This window comes from Gopherus evgoodei, chromosome 3 (assembly GCF_007399415.2).
Source record: "Gopherus evgoodei ecotype Sinaloan lineage chromosome 3, rGopEvg1_v1.p, whole genome shotgun sequence".
Classification (NCBI taxonomy): domain Eukaryota; kingdom Metazoa; phylum Chordata; order Testudines; family Testudinidae; genus Gopherus; species Gopherus evgoodei.
Genome location: NC_044324.1, coordinates 78630087 through 78648011, shown reverse-complemented (window position 1 = coordinate 78648011; position 17925 = coordinate 78630087). Strand labels below are relative to the sequence as shown.

Below are 17925 nucleotides of genomic sequence, written 5' to 3'. Positions count from 1 at the left end.
AAGTATAGAGTAGACTTCAAAATAGATTCCATGGATTTCAAGGCCAAAAGGGACCATTGTGATAATCTAGTCTGCCCTCCTGTATAACTCAGTCCATAGAACTTCCCCCAGAATAATTGCTATAGCATACCTTTTAGGAAAACATCTAATCTTGATTTAAAAATTGTTTGTTATAGAAAATCCATGACCCTTGGTAAATTGTTCCAAAGGTCATCCAGCTATTTTGGCATCAAGTATCAGAGGGGTAGCTGTGTTAGTCTGGATCTGTAAAAGCAGCAAAGAATCCTGTGGCACCTTATAGACTAACAGACGTTTTGGAGCATGAGCTTTCGTGGGCGAATACCCACTTTGTCAGATGTATGCTATTTTGGCATGATATTCTGGTCCTTCACCGTGTTGACAATACCTGCCAACTTTGGGTCCACTGCAAATTTTATTAGCACACTCCCACTTTTTGTGCCAACATCATTAATGAAAATGTTAAATAAGATTTGTCCCAAGACTTATTCTTGAACTCCACTAGGAAGCTCCCTCCAGCCTGACAGTTCACCTTTCAGCATGATCCACTGTAGTCTCCCTTTTAATCAATTCCTTACTCACCTTTCAATTCTTGTATTAATCCTCATCTTCTCCAATTTCACTAATTTCCTATCTGGAACTGTATCAAATGTTTTATTGAAATCCAGGTAGATTAGATCTACTGCATTTACTTTATCTAGAAAATCAGTTATCTTGTTAAAAAAATAAATCTGGTTGATTTGGCATGAACTACCTTTTGTAAAATCATGTTGTATTTTATCCCGTTTACCCCTTTGTCTTTAATTACTCTTTCAAAATTTGTTTTAATACCTTGCATACAACTGAGGTCAAACCTACAGGCCTGTAGTTTCCCAGTTCACTTTTTTTCACCTTTCTTAAATATAGGTACTATATTTACAATTCTCTACTCATAACATACATGCCCCCTATGTCTCTCTTGTGGCCTGTGACATACAGGTCAGACTAGATGATCTAATGGTACCTTCTAGCCATAAACTCTGTATATTAGCTGAGGTGTTCAATAGAGCTATGACAACTTAAGTCAACAGAGCTATGACAATTTATACCAGGCAAGAATCTGCCCCAATGTTTTTAAGAGGAATCAGCCTGAAGAGAAGGTTGTGACTAGTTGTCCTGGTATAGGGTGGGAATTGTATGCATAGCGGGCATGTAAAGAAAAAGTATTGGTGGCATCTGTGGAAGAAATGGAGGCCTAGGGAAAATTTGGTGTCAATGGTAGAATGCAAGGGATAGTAGCAAGTGATAAGAGATAAGGTGTAGATCGACGCAGAGTTGCATAGGGTCATGAAACCAGGAGTTTAAACTTGAAGCTGTTGATAATGGGCAACCACTATAGTGCTTCAAAGAGAAGGATCAGGATGTTGGCAGCAAGTACAGAAATGCAAGCAACCGCTATTTCTAATTTTAATTAATATCAGAGACAATTTCTTTACTTGCTAAAGATGTAGAACATTTTTTTCCTCTAGTCCTTTGAAATCCTCTGTTGCTCTCTTCACTCTGTCATTCTCTAGTCTGCAAGTGACAATCAACCATGATCTCTTATAAATATCCAGCTGCAGAGAGGACAAATGACTCACCCTATGCTCATCTTTACCTCCCTAACTAGATATTTTCCATAGATCCTCTGTATATCCAAACAGCTTGGCAGTGAAGTGCCGACACAGGTTCCGTAAGCACATCAATAATGGCATCACCACACACCGCAAGCATGAAGCAAAACCAGGAAAAATAAGATCAAATATATTCCTTAAAAGCTAGATAGAAATTATAATGATTAGCTGCTGGAAGCAGATACAAATAAGTGTTTAATAAAGACTATTGTATTAGGCATTAACAGGTACACTTAAATCAGCAATTAAAGAACTCTTTGATCAGCTAGAATACCCTGGTTCACCAGAAATATGCCATTTTCCAAAATACCTGTTTTAAACAATTTATACAATAGCCTGTTTGAACAAAAAAAATCATTCTGTAGGAATACGTGAATTCTACACTGTTCGAAAATCCCTACCATCTGACGTAAAGGGATTTATAGGTTTAGTGGAAATTGCTTTCCCCACTATCCAGATTAAATACTGCAGGATGATTTTTTGTATGAGTAAACATCCTTCCAATAACGAAGGGACTGATAATGTCTTAAAAAGAGAAACAGAATCTACATTTTGGTTTTCTTCTTGTATGGACTATTTCTGGATATAGGACCCCAAAGTATCATGTTGACTGTCCATAAAATGCAGTTTAGCGTCTTCTTGCTGTTGTGGGGATGGGTTTTGTCTCCTGAATGCAGAGCTCACCGGCAAGGAAAGGAAATTCATGAGGTATATAAGAAGGGCAGGTGAGTCTCCTGGTAAATTCAGATATATACAATTTGGGCAAATGCAACATTGCAGATAACTATATCATTCCTAATGCAGACCTCTGAAGTTCGTATTGCAGTATATTCAGGGTTATCTGACCAACAAATATTGTGCTTAGCTTTTTCTTTTTCCTCCAGTGACTAGTTGTTTTACATTTTTTACATCCAAAACCACTAATATCAACAATCTGGTTTAATGTGGCAACAATCTGGTTTGCTTGTTCTTGATTATAGCAGTCTTGGGGAAGGAAAAGAGGAGTTGATTGTTTATTGTGGTAGAATGCTGGGATATTTACAAAAGTGGATACAAAAGTTTTATTAGTTCCAACATTTCTGCAGACTACAAGGATACAATCAGTTATGCCTGTGAACAAGAAAGGACATTGAATAACCTGCAGATCAATTGCCCAGTTGTTTTCAAAAGGGCTACATGCTAATTTTTTTCCAGTGCTGCCATATGCGCTCATTTAGGAGTTTGACTGGAGGGAAATTTTCCTGATATTAGAGCAGTTTCATGTTGCGTTTTGGAGTACTCATGTTCTGTTTTGTAAAAAATGTTGAGGTCTAGTAAGAATAATTACATAACATGACCTTTACATGCAAGTAGACAAACACGAGGGGATATTGCTGGAGAAAAAAAATTCTGTGCACTTGTCTGGAGGGTATCACTGGCTTATGCCTTCTAAGAAGTCAGTGTTTAAAATGATGTCTGCTGAATCTTTCCAACACAAACTAAGATTTTCCCTTCACTGCAATCATTGTTTTTGCTCATTAGCAACTCTGAATTGTCACCAATGCTATCTTAATTAACATGAGAAAAAGTAGTTTTAAGGGAGATGAAGTAATAATAGAGATGCAGTAGTGTCAAGCAGGAAGAATTCAAGCCATTTCTATAAACATCCATGTTGGGGGAAAATCATCAGAGAATGAAGTATGGTTCCTGTCTGTCTTCAAATACTCCCCTTCTCTGTTTTCTTGAAAATGAGCCAGACTACCCTATTACACAACTATTCCAGTGTTAATATCTGTGAATCCAAGATCCATCTTGTAAAGTATGAAATGGGTTCAATGGTGATGCCACATATCCAGAAATAAAACTGGGAAGATGGCTGCAGTGGCCCCTGTCCACAAACAGACCCAAATGGATACATTGCAAGAGATATTAAACCAATGCCATCCTTTGTTGGTTTCATTCAAGTTCACAAAAATGGCAGTGACCCTGTATTTGACCCTAGCTAAGGAGATGGCAAGGTGTAAACTGGCAGCTTTAACAGGTTGAACAAAAATACAATGTACAAGTTGTACAAACCTGTGTATGCCCATAATGCAGCTGTAATTAGCGTCTTTATTAGAGAGATATCCCCAAGCACTTCATGAAAAATATGGTTAAGGGAAAGAATAAATCCTAGTGAGGGCAGACGTTAAGAGGCACATGCCAAAGGAAGAATGACATATTCAGGTAGCACTTGAAAATAAATAGACTGTTCTTTGTGCCTTGTGTGGTTTCATTATCCCACCAGGACCTCTGAAGCACTGAGAATCCAACTGAGGTGACACTGCTGCTGGCTGGTGTGGAGGGGAGCACACCCTGGGCCCTACCTCCTCCATACACAATTTCGGATGGTTACCTCTGCTAGTGGCCAAGCTGGCATTAGACTTGTTGGGGCCCTGGGCAGAACCTAAGGAGTCGGCCCCCCATCCTGCATCCCTGAGCTGCTCACAGGCTGGATTTCTGCAACGCCTGAGGTCCCCTGTGACGTGGGGCCCTGAGCATTTGCCCTGCTTGCTACCCCCTAACACCAGCTCTGCTAGTAGCAATTGCCTCGAGCAGTCCATGCAATTAGAGAAGTGTGAGGCCTGGAGCTGTGCCCAGTCCTTCCCTAGTGGTACAAAATGGAGGTGGAGGGGAAAGATGCCTGGCACTCTTCTCTCCTGTGCGCTGCCTGTTCTGACCTAAGGTGTCAAAGACGTGAGGGAACAAGGAAATTGCTCTTTGTGGCTGTTGCTATGTGGAAAGCTCTCAACGAGCACATGCATAGTTCCCTGTTCTGATCTATAGACACAACTGTATGTCAATTTGTTTAATATACAGAAGAAGCATCTGGGAGTGTTGCAATAGTTAAGTGCCTTTAAGTCTCTCTCTATTTTTACAAAAAAGGGAGAAACATGATGAGACAGAACGTAGGAGTGTAATAGTAATGGAGAGGGCTAGTAAGTAGAAAAAAGTATAAAGAACTTTATCCACAGGATGAAATAGATATTAAGATAGTTCCAACAGAATCACTTAATAAGTAGGAAAACCCCAACTGGGGTGATGGGGCTGTTCAGCAAAGCAGGATGTTAGGCAATCAAGCCAATCTATGTGAGGGCCCAATCACACAGGCCCAGATCCCAAGCTGCAGTCCAGCAACACTCCACTCAGCACACCTTGGGAGACCACCTTAAGCAACTTTTGTGATCCTGGGTCACTCTGTAGGGCTGATCCTCCTGGGGCGATTTGGAATAGCCTGAAGGCTGGAAAGGGCTGTTCCAGCAGCCAAGGATCACCAGGGTATAGGAACACACCATCCATGCCCCCTCTACCAGTCACAAGGAGGCGGGAAGCGAGTACCCCATAGAGCAATGCTACTTCACTTGACAATCCTTACTTTGAAGTGATCCTCCACTGGCCAAGTAAGGAAGTTTTCAGATAGCTTTGCAGCAATGGTCAGTCTGGCCCTGGCCCAAAATCTCTCAGAGGTTTGTAGATTTTAAGGTTAGAGGTGACAATTATCATCTGGTTTGACCTCTGGTATAACACAGGCTATAAATCCTCACACAGTAATTTCCACTTCAAGCCCATAAACTTCTGTTTGAGTTGTAGCATCTCTTTTAGAGATGCATCCAATGTGCATCCGACAAAGTGGGTATTCACCCACGAAAGCTCATACTTCATTATGTCTGTTAGTCTATAAGGTGCTACAGGACTCTTTATCTCTTTTAGAAATACATCCAGGCTTGATTTAAAGACTTAAAGTGATGGAGAACCCATCACAGTCCTAGGGAAGTTGTTGCAGTGGTTAATTATTCTCACTCTTAAAAAGAATTGCATCTTATTTCTAGTTCAAATTTGGAAACAGAAGCCAGGCAACCATTAGATCTTGTTATGCCTTTTTCTGATTAAAGATTCTCTATAATCAGATATCTCTTCCCCAGCTAGGTACTTGTAGAGTACTTGTAGACTGTAATCAAGTCACCTCTTAACCTTTTCTCAGCTAAACTACGTAGACTGAGATTCTTTAGTCTCTTGCTACAAGGAATGTTTTCCAGACTTCTTCATTCTTCTTGGGCTTATTTGAACCCTGTCAACAAGGTTTTCAAAATGTTCAAGAAGCTTCATTTAAAATTAAATAAAAATGCTGATCTTAAGCCGCCGGCCTGTTCAGCCCACTCTTGGCCTGGGGTTCTGTTCACCTAGGCCGGCAGCGGGCTGAGCGGGGCCAGCAGCCAGAACCCCAGGCTGGTAGCAGGCTGAGCAGGGCTGGTGGCTGGGACTGCAGCTGGCAAGGGGCCAGCAGCCAGAACCCCAGACCAGCGGCAAGCTGAGTGAGGCCGGCAGCCAAGACAAACAGCAGGCCAAGCTGCTCAGCCCACTGCTGGTCTGGGGTTCTATCCGCTGGCAGTGGACTGAGCAGGACCCCGGCAGGCAGCAGCATGTCTTTAAAAATCAGCTCATGTGCCGTCTTTGGCATGCATGCCATAGGTTGCCGACCCCTGGTCTAAGACTTTGACACTAGACAGGATATTGTAAAGTAAGAACTGAAATGAAAAACAGTACAGAGCCTACATAATGAGGTGGTGTTATAGCAGCAGACCAGGTGCCAGCTCACACCAAGACCCCTAGGCCTCTCTGAACACTGACCAATGCATAGCTGGAAGCCGTTCTGGCTCACCTGTGTTAGTATTGGTAAAATAGGTGTTAAGAATGTGTTTAGACTTTATGCAATGCTTGTGAGTTGCTGCCTGCATTTATCTTGCTTATAATATCTGTATCCCATGTTATAGGGTAACTATTTGCTTTGAAACTATAAAAACGTTTGCTATGCAACTGGAAACCCAGTCAGGAGAGAAGCATTACCAAGTGTAAAGTACTAGTTTATGACAAGAAGTGTCATCTCTTGTCCAACAAAAGAAGACCCATATACATCAAATGAACCATAGTGGAATATCGGTGGACAAAAGATTTTGTTAATTGTTCCCTATTTGGAGAGGGCAATGTTTCTAAACATAAGCAAGGGATCCCCAAGCTTCTTAACATGGGTTAGCCCTAAAGGATATATATACAGCAGCTTCTAGTGCTTTTTGAAACCCAAGACTAACTCATTTTTGTGTGTCTGTGTGTATATGTTTGCCTACTTTAAATTTGTAAACTTTTGTTTTCCTAGTCAATAAACCTTTAGTTAGTTTAATATTGAATTGGATAAGAGCAAGGTCTTTTGGTGAGCCAATGTGGTAAGAGAGGAAGCAGAGAATTTGAGCATCAAACCGAATGGTTTACTAAGTTCCAGTCAGTTACACCTGTTGAAACCCTTTGAAGCCAGCAGCCTGCACAACTGTCACTGAGGAGATAATCTCAAGGACTCTAGAACTACACGGGTGGTGCTGATGGCCTAGTTAGACCTGCAGAATTATTACTGGTGAAGATGAGCACATGAAAAGAAGCCTAGGCTCTCTGAACCCAGCCGACCTTTAGGTAAAATATCTTTTAACACTAAAATCCTGAAGCCGTTGTTACTGTCACCTTTCAGACATGTGCCAGCCTACTAGGTTTTGTTAAACATACGCATACTGTCTTTTTAAAAAGGGGGCGGGAGGGAGTAACACTTGCCTCTTCACCATCTCATTGCATGACCCTATCCATATTATTTCAGCTCATTATATTCTCCACATAGGAACTCTATTTCTGCTACTGTGGGGCAAGTTGTCTCACATTTCCTTCAATGGAGAGCAGTTATAACAACTCAAATATGTGCTTGCACCATAAACCATTTGGATCACCCTGGTGTTGGACTAAACCTATGGACTAATTCTTTGGACTCTGTGCAACTCCTAAGCTCACCATCTCTACTATGAAATTGATCCCAGAACTGTACTCGTCTCGCTACGTAAAATGATCTTTTAACAAATACACATTCTCTCTCTCTCTCTTCTTTTTTGTAATAAATTTTAGTTTAGTTAATAGGAATTGGCTGTAAGCATGTATTTGGGTAAAATCTGAAATATTTATTAATCTGAGAGAGAATGTGTCCTATCCTTTGGGATTGGTAGAACTTTCATATTTGACTTGGCTGTCTGGGAGGGAGCCCAAATGCTGGGTTGCTTTTAAGGGAACTATGTTTTGGCTACTGTGGAAGCTGTTCTGTTACTAGCTGGATGGATTTAAGTATTGGAATAACTACCAGCTTTGGGGATTATCTGCTCCATTCTTTGCAGTTTGCCCTAACTGGGCAACCTCAGTGTGCCCCTGGGGACCCTGGTCACACTTTCAGACTCCAAGGTCTCAGGAGTGGCCCATGACGCTCACAATTCCTCCCTGGAGTTAGCCAACAAATCCCAAGCCAGAAATTCAAACTTAAACCACTCCCACCTTTCCTAGGCTTGAGCTTTAATCCCTCATAAGTCTTCTCTGATTCTCGGTTCCTCAGCTGAGACCCAAAACCCCATGGCTGCCTCCCAGGAGTCTTAATTCCTCTGGCAGGTCTCAAAATGGGGGCAGCTCCCCTCCTGTATCTTTTCCCAATTCTCCTCATTCCAACTTTTATCAGATCATTCTCAGAAAACGGGAAAAAAACTCCCTCTTTTTTCCCCTTTCCTCTCACCTTAAGGATACCTCACTGCTTTCCAGTGGACCTGCTAATTGACATACTGAACACCTTTCCAGGTGCCAGCAGACATGGTAATTGAGCTCCCAGGCTCCTGTTAACCCACTCAGTATCACTGTGAGGTTTATATCCCATCATAGTTCCCTTCTCTTTTCTTGTTTTTCCTTTTAATTTAGGACTCAATTACATAAAGCAACATTTGCTAAACATGCAAACGGGAAAAGCAGAGCAAAAATATGGCTAGAACAGGGGTCTCAAACACGCAGCCTGCGAGGTTATTTTCTGTGGCCCGCAAGTTCCTCGCGGCCCTCCCCCAACGTTTACCTAGAGCGGCTCCAGCCCGACGCACATCGGAGGCCGGGCAGGCTCCCTGCCTGCCTGCCATGGCCCCGTGCCACTCCAGGAAGCAGACAGAACCTGGGGGAGGAGAGGCATTGGGGGGGGTATTGATGTTGCTTCAGTCACGGTTCCCTGTTCCCGGCCATTGGGAGCTGCTGGGGGCAGTGCCTGAAGCAACGGCAACACACACCCCTGTGCCCCTCCTCCCCCATGTTCCAGCCGCTTCCCGGAGCAGCACGGGGGCAGGGCATGCAGGCAGGGAGTCTGCCCTGCCCCCAGTACACGCCGGGCCAGAGCCCACCCCCCCGAGTCTCTCCTGCAGTCGAACCGCCTGTCCTGAGCCCCTTGCCGCACCTTGCACCCTGACCCCCTGCCACATCCCTCCTGCACTCCAACCTACTGCCCTGAGCCCCCTGCTGCACCCTGACTCTCTGCTGTACCCTGCACCCTGACCCCCTGCCACACCACTCCTGCACCCCAACCCCCTTCTCTGAGCCACCTGCCGCATCCTGCACCCAACCCCCTGCCCTAAACCCCCTGCCACACCCCACATCCCCCTGCACCCAAATCCACTGCACTGAGCCCCCTGCCGCACCCCTCTTGTGCCTCGATCCTCTGCCTGACCCCCAGCCACACCCCTCACCCCTCCTCCACCCCACACCCCAATTCCCTGCCCTGAGCCTCTGCCACATCTCACACATTTCCTGCAGCCCCTGGGGGGCAGTGAGGGGGCGGAGTTGGGGATTTTGGGAAAGGGGTTGGAATGGGGGCAGGGAAGGGGTGGGAAAAGGTGGGGCAGGGGCAGGGCCTCATGGAAGGGGTGGAGTGGGGGCAGGGCCGAGGGCGGCTGGGGGAGGTGTCAGTAATGCGCCCCTTAGGCCAATGTACTAGTCCTCATGTGGCCCTCGTGGTCATTTGAGTTTGAGACCCTGGGCTAGAGCAATTAAGAAATGTGTATGTTACACCTAGCACACAGTTTACTAGCCCATATTCTCAAGCTGACAGTACAAACTGGTATGTGTGAATCATCATCATAAATGCTCTTTTGTTTAGTTGTTACTTTTACCTCTGTAACAGCTCATTTTTTATTGCTAAGATGGACTGTTAATGCATGTATGAGGCTGCCAGTCCTGAAGACTTCAGAATTTTATTCACTAAACTAGTACCACATGGGTAGCAGCAGCACAAGCTTCTTAGCATTGCTCTGCCAGCTCGGGTCTGTGGAACCAGCTCAAGGGGTGAAAGGGTACGTAAAGGGTTCCACTCACTGCACATTCACCTCTTTGTGGCTAGGTCTAGGGATTAGCTTTTGCCCCACAGAGCAAGTGTCATTGGTTGCTCACTCTTCACAACCCAAAGTGCTTCCTCTTTGTGATGTGCCCCTCCAGCCAGGTCATGGCATACTATCCGGCATATCAAGGTCTATCCAGGTGCCACCTCAAGCAATCTTCCATTCCACTTCTAAGGTGTCATTTCCCAGTGCCTGGTAGGAGAACCCCAGCCCATCTGCAACTCCAGGTCCCAGCCCATGGGCCTTACGACTAGCAACCCAGGTCTGCACTCAGTCTCACTTCCTGTTGCTATTTCCCCAACTCCTTCCTATCCCACTGCTCTATCTCTGGGTTTGCCACCAGAGCTTCCTCTACTCCCCATGGCTACTTCATCCCTCTTAGCCCCTTGCCTATCCCAGGTCAGGATCACAGGAATATTCTGCTCCCCTGTACAACTGCAGGCCTCTTCCCAGCAGTCTCCTGCTGACTTCACTTCTTATCTTGATAATTCTAACCCAACTCCTTCCCCACCTGGGCTTCATTTTTGAATTAGGCTTTATCAATCCCTGGTTGCCCTCCAGGTGCATCATATATGATTAATTGGCTCCTTCTGGCCCATATTAACCTGCTCAGGAGTTATGGGGAGTGAACACCTGATCACAGGGGAGTTCATTCAGTCATTGGTGTTCTCATTCAGTGTTCAGCCTGGCTACCTAGACTGCCAGTTAGGATAATTTTAAACTGTGTTTTGAGATGTTTATACTTCTCTGTGATGCTCTGTACCTTGGGGGGACACCCAACAACCACATGTTCATCCTTATAAAATGATTGTGTGGGGTATCCAATGCAAAGTTTGTCATGTTGGGTGTCTTCGGAAGGATCATGATGCTCTGAGCATTGTTGTTATCATAATGTTATAGGTTATAATTTCATGTGTATAGTTATGAAGCTGAAAATGTATCTTTGTGGCTTAAAATAAGTCCAGGCAAAAACTCTCAAAGAGCAGAGAGGCAGTTCACACCTCATCAGGGCATGTATGGGACAAACCTAGCCCAGTCTCATAGGAACAAAGGACACTGGCCTAGGCAGCAACAAAAAAAATCTGTTGGACTCTCGAAGGAGTCACCCCCCTTCCTTTGATCAGTTTGGAACTGCGATGAGGTAACGCTCACTTGACTCTGAAGTGGTGGGGGGGAAGCCAAGAGGGAAGAAAGGACACGCTAAAAGGGAGAGACATTTGCCATGCTCTTCCTCTCTCTTCCACCTGCATCTACAGATGTGACTGAAGTGCTGATCAAAGGGGAGAACCTGGCTGAAGAGCAGCTAGCCAGCCTGTGGTGAGAAGCATCTACGTTTGTAAGGACATTGAAAGTGTTAAGATCAGCTTAGAATATGTTTTGCTTTCATTTCATTTGACCAAATCCAACTTGTTATGATTTGACTTACAATCACTTAAAATCTATCTTTCACAGTTAATATATTTGTTTGTTTATTCTACCTGAAGCAGTGCATTTGGTTTGAAGTGCATCAGAGACTCCCCTTGGGATAACAAGCCTGGTACATATCAATTTCTTTGTTAAATTGATAAACATATATGAGATTGCAGCGTCCAGTGGGCATAACTGGACAGAGGTTCCTAGGGTTGTGTCTGGGACTGGAGGTATTGACTAGTGTCATTTGGTTGCACAATCCAAGGAGCAGCTTACATGCCCGAGACTGTGTGTGAACAGTCCAGGAGTGAGGGTTCTCACAGCAGAGCAGGGTAAGACTGGCTCCCAGAGTCAAGGACTGAAGTGACCTAGCAGATCATCGGTCCAGATAACATGAGAGGGGAATGACACACTCTCCATCAAGAACTAGGACAGTGACCACCTGCTTGTACCATACAGGCTATTGTACCATACAGGCCATACAGCTGTTAGATGATAATTTTAAGTCATTACCAACCTGAACTGGAGATGGATTGGTGACCTAGAGAAGAAATGCTCTGCACCTCAATATTAACCCCTGGAAACATAGTTCCCACCTATCAAGGTTTTTTCCCCACTTTGAACTTTAGGGTTCAAGAAGTGGGGACCTGCATGATCACTTTTAAGCTTAATTACTAGCTTAAATTTGGTACGTTGCCACCAGCCAGAAGTCTGTGTCTGGCACACTTCTGTTCCCCCAAAACCTTCCCTGGGGAACCCAAGACCCAAACCCCTTGGGTCTTAAAACAAGGAGAATTTAACTATCCCCTTCCTTTTCCCCCCCACCAATCCCTGGTGAGTTTAGACTCAATCTCTTGGATTCTAAAACAAGGAAAAATCAATCAGGTTCTTAAAAAGAAAGCTTTTAATTAAAGAAAGAAAAGGTAAAAATTATCTCTGTAAAATCAGGATGGAAAATGCTTTACAGGGTACTCAGATTCATATAGACTCGAGGGATTCCCACCCCCCAGCCTGAGATTCAAAGTTACAGCAAACAGAGGTAAAAGTCCTTCCAGCAAAAAGACACATTTACCAGTTGAGAAAACAAACATAAGACTAATCCACCTTGCCTGCTATTACTTACTATTTGGAAACATGAAAGACTGATTCAGAAAGATTGGAGAACCTGCAATGATGTCCCGTTCCTCTCAGTCTCGAGAGCAAACAATGAACCAAACAAAAAGCACAAACAAAGACTTCCCTCCACCAAGATTTGAAAGTATCTTGTCCCCCTATTGGTCCTCTGGTCAGGTGTCAGTCAGGTTCACTGAGCTTCTTAACCCTTTACAGGAAAAAGAGACATTAACCCTTAACCATCTGTTTATGACACCCCCCTTTAATTTTTCATTTATATTTATCAAATTAAAGAGGGTAGATTGGGGTGTAAAATAATCATTTCTGCATCCAACAGCATGGAACACAAATGGAATGTTTTAATGCCAAATGCATTTTGAAATTTCAGTGAAGTTTTGAATTAAAAAAAATGGAAAATTTTGAAGAGTCTCTACACTGTCTTTTTTTTAAAAAAACAGTGCTGTATGTTATGAAGCTTATAGTTTCCATACATATTTAGCTTTGGTTACATTGTGAAGCAATAAGCTATAAATATGTGCAACACAAATGGGTGAAGAGAGTGCAAACAAAGGAATGCAAAAAGCTATTCTATATTTATAACAACTCATTCCAAGGTGCACATACATCATTTATACATGTTTCATACTTGAAGCCAGGGACAGCTTAAGCAGAACAAAAGTTTGAATCCCCATTGTGATATTGTGGTAAGATCTGATGATGTTGCATCATGACATTGTGCTGAAATGTCATACCTTAGTATAATGTTACAATGCCACAACAAATACTTTTTACTAGTAGTTTAGAAATTTTTAAACACCCCTCTTTACCTAAAGGAGTATACAAGTCAGGGAGGAACATATGGTGGTAGCACAGAAGATCGAATAATTCACCTACTATGAATAAAAGTGTCCATTTTACTATTAGATCTGTAAATGAATACTAATATGTACAAAATGCTTGCCTCTTGCTCCTCCAGTAATTGCCTTATCAAGCTTTTAAAGTCCTTGATTATATCATTTGGTATTGAGCAGTCTTACTTTCATCTTACATTTTTAATACGGTGTCGTGCGATTAGACTATAATAGAATACTATTTATTTGAATATTTTGGATGTTTTCTACATTTTCAAATATATTGATTTCAATTACAACACAGTATACAAAGAGTACAGTGCTAACTTTTTATTTACTTTTTATTACAAGTATTTGCACTGTATAAAATCAAGAGAAATAGTATTTTTCAATTCACCTAATAAAAGTACTGTAATGCAATCTCTTTATCATAAAAGTTCAACTTACAAACATAGAATTATGTATAAAAAACTGCATTAAAAATAAAACAATATAAATTTTTAAAGCCTGCAAGTCAACTCAGTCCTACTTCTTGTTCAGCCAATCACTCAGACAAACAAGTTTATTTATATTTGCAGGAAATAATGCTGCCTGCTTCTTATTTACAATGTCGCCTGAAAGTGAGAACAGGCGTTTTCATGGCACTGTTGTAGTCAGCGTTCCAAGATATTTACATGCCAGATTCACTAAAGATTCATATGTCCCTTCATGCTTCAACCACCATTCCAGGGGACATGCTTCCATACTGACGACAGATTCTGCTCGATAACAATCCAAAGTAGTGCATACTGATTCATGTACACTTTCATTATCTGAGTCAGATGCCACCAGCAGAAGGTTGATTTTCTTTTTTGGTGCTTCGGGTTCTGTAGTTTCTGCATCAGAGTGTTGCTCTTTTAAGACTTCTGAAAGCATGTTCCACACCTCAGCCTCTCAGATTTTGGAAGCATTTCAGATTTTTAAACCTTGGGTCAAGTGCCATAACTGTTTTTAGAAATCTCACATTGGTACCTTCTTAGTGTTTTGTCAAATCTGCAGTGAAAGTGTTCTTAAAATGAACAACATGTGGTGGGTCATCATCCGAGACTGCTATAACATGAAATATATGGCAGAATGCGGGTAAAACCAAGTAGGGTACATAAAATTCTACCCCAAGGAGTTCAGTTACAAATTTAATTAACGCTTTTTTTTTAAAATGAGCATCATCAGCATGGAAGCATGTCCTTTGGAATGGTGGCCGAAGCATGAAGGAGCATACAAATGTTTAGCATATCTGGCATGTAAATACCTTGCAATGCTGGCTACAAAAGTGACATGCAAATGCCTGTTCTCACTTTCTGGTGACATTGTAAATAAGAAGAGGGCAGTATTATCCTTTGTAAATTTAAACAAACGTGTTTCTCTTAGTAGTTGGCTGAACAAGAAGTAGGACTGAGTGAACTTGTAGGTTCTGAAGTTTTACATTGCTTTTGTTTTTAGTGCAATTATGTAACAAAAAAATCTACATTTATAAATTGCACTTTCATGACAAAGATTGCAGTATGGTATTTGTATGAGGTGAATTGAAAAATACTATTTCTTTTATCATTTTTACAGTGCAAATATTTGTAATCAAAATAATGTACACTGATTTCAGTTACAACACAGAATACAATATATATGAAAATGTAGAAAAACATCCAAAATATTTAATAAATTTCAATTGGTATTCTATTGTTTAACAGTATGATTAAAACTGCAATTAATTGCAATTATTTTGAAGTCAATCACGTGAGTTAACTGTGATTAATTGGCAGCCCTAATTTTTAAGCTTTCATACAGACAGTAGCCTACCTATCATACTCTTCATTCAGCTACTCACTTTTATCAGGACAGAATGCATCTCGCTCTGCATGTAATTAGAGGTAAACACACCTCTCAGACTATTTTTGATTCACCAAAATTAGTTCAAGGCAACAAACCTTTTATTACTGTAATTTAAATTCAGGGTTTTCCCCCTCCAAGGATGATTCAATTTAAAAACAAACATGTTTCTCAAACTATAGGAAAGCCTATGCTTTGTTTAGGGAAAAAGAAGAATTTCCAAAGTTAAGTTGGCACTTGTATACTGTGTATATATTATATTCTTTCATTATATTTTCCCTACTCTCCTTGTATTTGTTTCTCATTCTAATTTCTCTCATTTTTCACCCCATCAGATATTTGTTCCTGTCTGATTTTTAGCCTCTTATATGGGGGATAACAACCTCAATGTTTGAGTTCTAGTTAAACTCTACAAGCCATAATGATTGAGTGTGTTCCAAAGTGGGCAAAACTGGTTTACCAGCCTGTCTTTACTTACATTATCTCATAGCATCTTCTCAGTGCTTCCCTTTCATGGTTTTTAAGGAGAGATGCTCACCAACACATTTAAAAGTATCAGAGGAGAAGCCGTGTTAGTCTGGATCTGTAAAAGCAGCGAAGAGTCCTGTGGCACCTTATAGACTAACAGACCTATTGGAGCACAAGCTTTCGTGGGAGAATACCCACTTTGTCAGATGCATGTAGTGGAAATTTCCAGAGGTGGGTATAAATATGCACGCAAGAATCAGTCTGGAGATAACGAGGTTCGTTCAATCAGGGAGGATGAGGCCCTCTTCTAGCAGTTGAGGTGTGAACACTAAGAGAGGAGAAACTGCTTTTGTAGTTGGCTAGCCATTCACAGTCTTTGTTTAATCCTGAGCTGGTGGTGTCAAATTTGCAAATGAATTGAAGTTCAGCAGTTTCTCTTTGAAGTCTGGTCCATAAGTTTTTTTGCTGCAGGATGGCTACCTTTAAATCTGCTATTGTGTGTCCAGGGAGGTTGAAGTGTTCTTCTACAGGTTTTTGTATATTGCCATACCTAATATCTGACTTGTTTCCATTTATCCTTTTATGTAGGGATTGTCCAGTTTGGCCAATGTACATAGCAGAGATTGTCCATAGACTTACTGTTGCCCCACCTTATCTCACCACTCAGCATATTGCCCTTAGGTAGTCAAATACCAAACCAGTCTTTCTTCACTCTTTCCAATCTAAGAGATGCCATGAAGCTTTGGACACAATGCTGACCATGAGATGCAGATTACATCCTTATAGATCTGTTATCACTAGTAAATTGAGTGTTAGTATAAATGTTGATATTTTAAAGTGAGAAATTTAGATACTTCCAGTTCTTTAGTCATGAAACAATTTGTTTAATTGTTGATTTTTTTGGCTGCCCATATAAAGTGTGAAAAGGCTTTATCTGGCTTTTTTCCCCCAAAGTACTTCTTTGCATTTACAGTGCTATCATAATATAATGTGGCAAACTCAGGACACTTAGCTACCAGGAGAGGGGTAGTAATTAGTCCCAGAAGGCTTACCCATGGAGGAATAAGGTTCAGCTGGAACAGGGGTTACCAGGGAGTTAATTAGTTTCAGGTGGCCCCAATGGCTGGAGACCTTTTTAAACCCTCCCTGGCAGGGAAGCAGGGGGAGGAGAGAAGTAGAGTAGCTGTCAGTGAGTAGGGGTAGCTGAACTCTGAAACTTTTCTTGCAAGGCAGATTGCACTCTCCCCAGAAGGAGAGGAAAACAAAACAAGGGCCTGACTGAGAAGGGATCAGCCAGACCCTGCGCTACTGTGAAGGGCCTTTGCTTTGCCCAAGCCTGTGTCTCCAAGGTTAAGAAGGACTGAGCTAGCAGAGGAGAGGCAGGTACTTTGCCACAATAATGAAATGAAGTTACTTGGCATTTTTATTTCAATCAATCCTAGAAATTCCAAGGTCATCTGTCATATGTTGCATTGTCCAATGTTGGACTCAGTGTCATCTCTCTTCTAAAAACCCCCAACATCCCATTTCCCTCCATCACTTTAATTTTAAACTCATCAAGCAAATTAACTGTTCACACCCACTTGAATTTTTTCTCCTCCCTTTTTCAATTTAACCCCATATAACCTATCTTTTGCGCACCTCTCTGAAACTCCTCTCACTAAAAGAATAATGGTCTCATTCACCTTGAGCTACTTCCTTTTGACATAGTCAATCACATGACTCCAGGAGTTGGGATCACAAAGGGGCTATACAGCCTATTCCTTAATCCAGTCCTGCCTACTCCTCATCTCAGTCTCTCTGCTCTAATTTATTTTGCTTCTTTCCTGTCTATTTCTTTTGTATACTTTGTTCAGTCCTGCCTTTGTGCCTTCTGGCCCTTCCTACCACTCATTTTGCCTAGAATAGATCCCAACACCATATTCCTGGTGGTCCCTCAGTACTTTCCATCTTCAAAACTGGCATTGTACTGTCTCTCAAGATTGCTCCATATTCAAATAATATGGGGATGGCAGGGGGATTTCATATAGAATTTTCTGGATCACTTCAAGTAATATAGTAGAACCTTTTCAGCTCATCCCACTGATCCTCACACATTTGTATGCAGAAAAGGGCTCTCTCTCCCCTCACTTTGCATCAGAGATTTAATAGACCACTGTACTGAGGTGAAATATTAAGACTTCATACTACAGATTACAAAGTATGACCATAAGTAATGACAACTAAACTGCCAAATATCTAGATAAAGTACTGATGCATTTTGAGTTATGTTCTCCTTGCTTTAAGTGTTTGTTTACAATTCAGAAATTTACG

The 17925-nt window shown here is 41.9% G+C and overlaps 2 protein-coding genes across 5 annotated transcripts in view; one reads left to right on the top strand and one right to left on the bottom strand.

Annotated features, from left to right (window-relative positions):
* Nucleotides 1–17925, bottom strand: part of PM20D2 (peptidase M20 domain containing 2) — a 242824-nt gene that overhangs the window by 89533 nt on the left and 135366 nt on the right. The gene's annotated exons all lie outside the window — the stretch shown is intronic.
* The window catches only part of GABRR1 (gamma-aminobutyric acid type A receptor rho1 subunit), a 105120-nt gene continuing 89468 nt past the window's right edge, over nt 2274–17925 (top strand). For both annotated transcript variants that reach the window (XM_030555921.1, XM_030555919.1), the window contains exon 1: nt 2274–2395. In XM_030555921.1, coding sequence (XP_030411781.1) covers nt 2274–2395 — 122 coding nt within the window. The remainder of the gene's footprint in view (nt 2396–17925) is intronic.